Source organism: Chiloscyllium plagiosum, chromosome 13, assembly GCF_004010195.1.
Source record: "Chiloscyllium plagiosum isolate BGI_BamShark_2017 chromosome 13, ASM401019v2, whole genome shotgun sequence".
NCBI lineage: Eukaryota > Metazoa > Chordata > Chondrichthyes > Orectolobiformes > Hemiscylliidae > Chiloscyllium > Chiloscyllium plagiosum.
The window spans coordinates 17,011,971-17,018,782 of NC_057722.1; the positions used below are offsets into that span (position 1 = coordinate 17,011,971).

Sequence of the window (6,812 nt, forward strand, 5' to 3'; positions counted from 1 at the left end):
ACATTGAATCTAAACACAATGTGTCAACCAAGGAAGGTAGTTGAAATGATTGGCAGACATAAGGGGCAAAGATTATAATTCAAGCTTGGAACAGAATCTAATATTTCTTTGCTGTGTATGCATATCTTGTAGGCTTACACGTTGTCTTAAAAACTTGGGAAGCCTGTAAACCAGCAACTTGATACAAGACAAATAACAGACCTGAACTATTCAAGGAACAATATTAGAAATTCAAACCTCATTGAGGCAAACTGCAAGCAAAATAAATAATACAATATATCATTCATTTTTAACAGCACTCCCTGACATTATCAATGCAGTTAAACAAGTAGTATTGAACAATAATTTGAGAAAAAAAATTTTTCATGTCATTCCAGTGCAAAAATTCAAGGTTACTATACATTTAGTCATGAAAGAAGATCAGCATAACTTTATCCAAAACCTAAAAGGCACACTGCTTTAATAAAATGTCTTTCTGACAAATGTTCATATGATCAAAAAAAAATAAGACCTGGCAGTAAAATCTCTATAATGTAAGAAGGTGCAGTGAAAAATTATTATTTTGTGGGCAATGGATAACATTGTCTACAATTCTTGGTTACATATGATAGCATCACTATAATGTATGTCAGTTAAAAGCTACAAACTAATAATTTTAGCAAACCAGGATTTCATATGTGGAGTTCCCTAAAATGGGATTATTCAACATGGATTAGGCATTACAAGAATTTTAATTTCACTTTCAAAATTTTATTTTCTTTATTGACATAAGAATTGCCCTGCTTCAGAAAGGTGGAAGTTTTTTTTTAACAAAAGCAGAATTTGATCGCTTGGCTGCCTTTCCAGGTGCTTGAATGACTACACCTATTGAGTGTACCCACACAGACTGTTTAGTTTCCTTACTGGGTTAGCCATGTTCTGCTATTGCAGACACTGATGTACCAACAGTGGTTACTGATTTCAGACAACCTGATGAGAATATTAGATCTAGAAATGGGGGAAATTCAACACTCAAGCAATAAGAAACTACAAATTGTCCATTGTCCTTAGAGACTGGCACACCCCATCCATTCCGTTTCTGTAGCATTAATAATAATTATGAAGTAAATCAGTGATAAAGTGGCATCGTATCAGACTGATGTTGGTTCAATAAATTTAACTGCTGTGTTTAAAGTTTCTTTCAAGAACTTTCTGATGACAAGAAAACTTATGTAAAATGTTGAAAGATGAAATTAAAAGACACTTTTTGAAAATTTTCTTCCTGTGTTAAACATTCTGATATCCTCGTCATTCAAAAGGGCAATCAACATCTTCATCTCTTCTGTTCTGTTTGGGAAAGCTTTTCCAGAAGTTGCTTCACTCTGTTATCATCTGGATTTGAACAGATCTGCCTTTTTTTTACTGTGAATCTGAAAAGAAACAGAGTAGGTTCACATTCCAGTGCTCACTGGTTTTGACAGATGCTCTTAATAATGACACAGAATTCCAGAATGTATTCCGTGTTGTGAATACTTACACCACAGCTTTAATTCTGCAGCGACCATCGTTTTCCTGAATGCGATATTCCTTAATATTCTTCAGGACAGGGATTGATTTTGAGTGACTCCGGCAGCAGCTCTTTCGTCTTGCAGTAGGAACTGGAAATCAAAATGTAAGGTATTTGATTTACTGCTTTAAGGAACAAAAGGAAAAATCTCGAGCAACTTAAGCAGGCCAGATCGATGGATTGATTTTGCTTTTCCTGACACTTTATACTGGCACATGCTGCCGGAAACCTAATATTGTGCTATTTCCATCAACAGCAACTGGAAGACCATAAACTCAGTGAAAGATGCTGTTTGGTCTATTTGAAACTTGCTGGTCTTGCAGTCCAAAGAATTGACCACTGCTGAGAGTTGCAGACTGATATCTTCCAACACTCAGTTAAAAATCACACAAAACCAGGTTATAGTCCAATAGGTTTAATTGGAAGCGCACTAGACTTCGGAGCGATGCTCCTTCATCACGTGATTGTGGCAATCAACTGATGAAGGAGCGGCGCTCCGAAAGCTAGTGTGCTTCCAATTAAACCTGTTGGACTATAACTTGGTGTTGTGTGATTTTTAACTTTGTACACCCCAGTCTAACACCGCCATCTCCAAATCATTCCAATACTGAGGACTATATAGGTAGTGTGGTAAAACTTGGGGAAGCCACAAAAAAGACACAATGTAAAAAGGCCACCATCTGAAACCGATCAGCTTTCATATTCTTCTAGGCTGGAGGATTAATATAGCCCCTTGTGCCATGAGGTTGCTAGATCATGAATCTTTGCAAATGTTAATTTTAATTGTAACTTTAAAGCATAACATGGAAGAAATGTATTTGTTTCACATCTTATATAATGTCAGTTTTGAATGGTCATATAAGCACTTCTGTGGTTTATAAAAATAATACATATTTTTGAGAAAAATATCACATATTCTACTTCATGAAGATACCATACTGATATCTGATCAACCATGTGATCACATTGTTCATCATTGATTACAAACTCTCAACTTGAAGTGTATTCAGTTTTCTTGAAAATTAATTTTAAAAAAAATAATGTAGGGCTGAACCCAACATGTTGTATTAATTCCCAAAGGCAGTATTGAAGCTTCTGCATTATTCCAATAGAGAACCCTGTGAGTGTGGTTCTTGTGGGTTTGTTGATCGTATAATCTCTGTGCTTCAAAACATGCAGTGTAATATTGTAACCGTGCTAACCATCTCTAACCACCAATTATCGCTACTTTAAAACAAAATTATGCTTTCTGTAATACAATAGTAGTTTATACTGTACATATCCCACAGTTCATTCCACCCAGTGACTGTTTCATACTTTTAAACTAAGTAAACACTAAAAAAAACTTAGAAAAACATGAGAAAGGACAGGATGCATTCTGCAGCTTTTGAGAGAAAATCTTATTCACTATATTTTTCAAAGGTAATTTACATTAAATTTACTTAAGTAACAAGGTTTCATAAAAGCAGACAGTAAACAGAACAGGATAATAGAGATGTATTGCTCTCTCACCTGCTAATATAACCGAGGCAACGATACTGACACAAATCAGCACCACAAAAGTTTGCTTCATTTTCTTGAAATAGGTTTCCTTACTCGCTGGCTAGTTTGAAAATTCTAAATCTTCTTTGCAATGCAGCTTGTATATATCCTCTCAGATGGTCAGCTTCCTGTCTAAATTCCATGAGGGGAGGTGATGCTGTGGAGGTGGGTTTACTCATGCCCCTGTGGAAACTCTGATAAGGCGATCAGATTTGTACACCAGCTCCTGTCCCTATATTTAGCTGTTTCCTTTACATTTCTCTTCACTAGAAACAACTTTTCCCAGAAGGCATTGTCTTTATGTCCACCACTGAAAAACCTTTAGTTTGTCCAAATTATTTTGTTGACGATCTCAAACGCTCTCTGTGGACTTTCCTTCCTTCAGTTGACTGTTTAATTTTCTGCAGCTTCACTGATCAGTATATCTCATTAACATATCTCTACTCATCTAAACCACAGATCTGCCTGTGAAGGACTATGTGGAACAAACGACAAAGCTTCCATACTCATTGCAAACGTATGACCACTCGGTTCAGAAAATACACTTGGGTCTTTGAAGTTCAGCTGAACTTTAGCAGTCAGATCCTCACTGCCTTTTATGTCCCGCTGTCAAAACTTAATCCCCCTCTGCTCCCTGTAAAACGAGCGAATAGTTGTGAGCTAATAATTGCAGCAGACCCAAACTCACTTGCTGAGTAGTTCCAGTAAATTCTGATTTTATTTCTATTTCTATTGGTACCAGATGATCTCTAATATTTCACCCAACTCTCTATTCATCATGTGTGAACCAATGCCTAGGCGTGAATTGGAATGAAAATGCTGCGGTGGCTTTGGAAGTGCAATTGGGAGGGGCCAAAAATAATAGTGGGATAGATGGGAGGGGGCGGTTCCCTGAAGGGAAGTGGAATAATTACCTGCTTCATGGAGGTTGGCAGGTGGTTTGTGTTGTGAGGGCCCCAGCTGTGAGTGACTTCTGTGCTATTGCCAGAATTTCGCCCGTGGCAGATTCCACATGCCCCTCTCAACCCCAACCCAAAGATCACATCCACCTACAGTGGGTTTAGGCTGCCAGTTCCTTCAGCAGGCTGGAGTTTGGGCAAAGGTGCATGGGCAATCAAAGCTCCATGCTGTGAACAGGAGTCTACAAGAATGAAAGGCCATAATTTTGGCCAAGGCAGATGGAGGAAAGAGATTTCCTCTCCATGATGACTCGCTTGCTGGTACAGACTATGGTTTCTTAATGCTTCCTCTGCTGATCAGTGAGAAGACTTCCACATTAAAGGTGACCTCACAGTTCCCAACTTGCATTAACAGCACCCACTTCCTGCAGTGAACCCGCCGATGTTGTAGAGCTGCATCTGATTGAATTGGCACCATTCATCACCTGCCTGTTGCGATATCAAGTTGAGAACCAGCCCATTGTGAGGTAACCTCCTGGAAGAACTTGATGTTTGTCTTGCTGCCAGCGAGTTTGTGTTTGGGAGCCCCTTTGAGTCCCAAGTCCACAGGAAAATTCGCACAATAGATTAGCAGCTCCATATCACCATGGACCCATTACTGCACTTTATAGAACTGATCACAAGATGTTGGTCAGGGGACAGGGAGCATACTTAATTTGTTTTTTTTTAATAAACCCCTAAGCATCCAAATCCAGAGAGACAGAGGCCAATTGTTGCCCTAACCACCACCTCTCCCCACTCCCAACCCAAGTTTAACTGAAAGCAAGTAACTCAGTATTGACCAAGTTCAATGTGGGGATCTCCCTACATATGTATGCCTGAGTATCATATCACTCACTAAAACAGTGGGGGAGTTTTGGAAGTTTTTGCAAACAAGAAACCAATATCATGCTGCTGTAGGGTTTTTTTTTGTTGTTTTCTGTGTTAATCATCTCCATGGTGTAGAAACCACTACTATGTTGCGTTCATCATTCATGGTGAACTGGTCTGAGTGTATTAGATACTTTTTACTGTATTTTCCATCAGTAACTACTGATGAGAAATGATTTGTTCTTTTATGTTTTAGATATGTTGTGATATGTGTAATTGTGACATGCTAGTTCCAATGCCAGAAAATACAGCTGGCATTTCTATTTTTACATGTCAATGTGTAAACCTAAACTTTTTAGAGCTTTTGTACAATGCAGTTTAGTTTATTTTCTCAGTAATGTGCTAGTAGGTAGATCTGTATAGTTTACAAAGTTTGCTTCACTTGTTCCCATTCAATTGTTGGCTTTGTTATATTATGGACGAGAAATGAATTAAGATCCAATAGTGAAGATGGCAATGCAGAATTAATCCTTACTTGGTAAAAGGGACTCAAGTGGCAACCAAGGTTTATTACTGCTCATTTCTATTTCCATCTCTGGTTCTCTGGTTATTTAGTTTAAGTCACAGGATTTCTTGCAGGATAGAACAAATGCCCAGAAATCACATTCCTAGTTCCACTAAACAATTAATTTCAAATCTCTTACAATAACGTTAATGGCAGGAATGAACAAGAGGTTAAAATTTAGCAGTATGGTCCCAACAGTGGGACCATTCCTATTTTCACCTTTGGATTGTGTACCATTTAGAGCTCCTTACCTAAGGATGATATATTTGCTTTAGACGGAGTGCAATGAAGTTTCCTTGGATGCAGGACAATTTTATGAGGAGAAATTTAGGCGACTGGACCCAAGACTTTAGAATAATGAGAAGTGATCCCATTAAAGTATACAAAATTCTTACAGGGCTTTACAGGGTAGATGTGGGAAAGATGTTTTCCCTGTTCTGTTTTTATTTACTCATGGGGTGTGAAAATCATTGCCTCAGGCTAGGCTAGCATTCATGCTCTGTCTCTAGCTGCTCTTTAGACGGTGGTGGTGTGCTGACTTCTTGAACCTTTGCAGTCCATGTACTGTAAGTAGACTCTCAATGTCATTAAGGATGGAATTTCAATATATTGACCCAATGACAATGAAGGAGTGGCAGTGTAGCATTTCCAACTCAGGATGGTGTGTGGCTGGAGGGAAACTTGTATCTCTCACCCTTGTCCTTCTAGAAGGAAGTGGTCGAGTTTGGAAAGTGTGAGCTGAGAAATTTAGAATTCCTGCAGTGCATTTTGTAGATGATGCACATTGTTCCTTTTGAGCGTTGGTGGTGGAGGGAGTGAATGCTTGTGGATATGGTGTCAATCAGGGGACTGCTTTATCCTGGATGGTGCCAAGCTTTTTGAGTGTTGCTGGAGCTGCACCCATCCAGGAAGGTTGGGAACACTCCTGACTAATGCAATGGAGGATCTAATTGGAGAACTTGGACCGAGAGCTCAGAATAAGAAAGAGCCAATTAAGGACTGAGCTGGGGAGTGATCTATTCACCCAGACGATAGTGAAGCTTTGGAATTCTCAATCCCTGATGCTTGAGAGTCCATATCACTGAGCATATTCAAATCTGAGATCAATAGATTTCTACATATTAAAGATTGGATTCTGGGTCATTCAAGATGGAGGACGGGAAAAATTTCTGGTTGTAAGAGCTGCTCCTTTTTTGGGAGTATTTTAGGTGTTGGAGGTGATTTCCTCGAATTCGAGGAGCAGCAATTACTGTTTTATATGCTGTTGTATTGTTTTGGAACTTTGGAAAAAAAAAGTCAAAACAACAGTAGTTTAAAAGGGAGAAGGGGAGACAAAGGAAGCACATGGTGAGGACAGTGCAGGAGAGAGAGAGAGAACCTGCACAGTTAC

The 6,812-nt window shown here is 38.8% G+C and overlaps 1 protein-coding gene across 1 annotated transcript; it reads right to left on the reverse strand.

Moving 5' to 3' along the window:
• Positions 1-728: 728 nt before the first annotated feature.
• LOC122556281 (C-C motif chemokine 25-like) lies at positions 729-3,458 on the reverse strand. The gene is made up of 3 exons (XM_043702908.1): positions 3,059-3,458; positions 1,517-1,637; positions 729-1,409 (listed from the first exon to the last, which is right to left on the reverse strand). Exons 1-3 carry the CDS (start codon positions 3,117-3,119, stop codon positions 1,313-1,315), a joined length of 279 nt encoding a protein of 92 aa, XP_043558843.1. The 5' UTR covers positions 3,120-3,458; the 3' UTR covers positions 729-1,312.
• Positions 3,459-6,812: the final 3,354 nt, after the last annotated feature.

What these genes read in the sequence shown, in the direction of transcription:
- LOC122556281 (XM_043702908.1), bottom strand. Translation starts at nt 3,119, where the DNA reads ATGAAGCAAACTTTTGTGGTGCTGATTTGTGTCAGTATCGTTGCCTCG. An exon ending in TGCCTCGGTTATATTAGCAG is followed by an intron (nt 1,638 to 3,058) that starts GTGAGAGAGCAA and finishes TTTGATTTCCAG; the next exon opens with TTCCTACTGCAAGACGAAAG. An exon ending in TGCAGAATTAAAGCTGTGGT is followed by an intron (nt 1,410 to 1,516) that starts GTAAGTATTCAC and finishes GTTTCTTTTCAG; the next exon opens with ATTCACAGTAAAAAAAAGGC.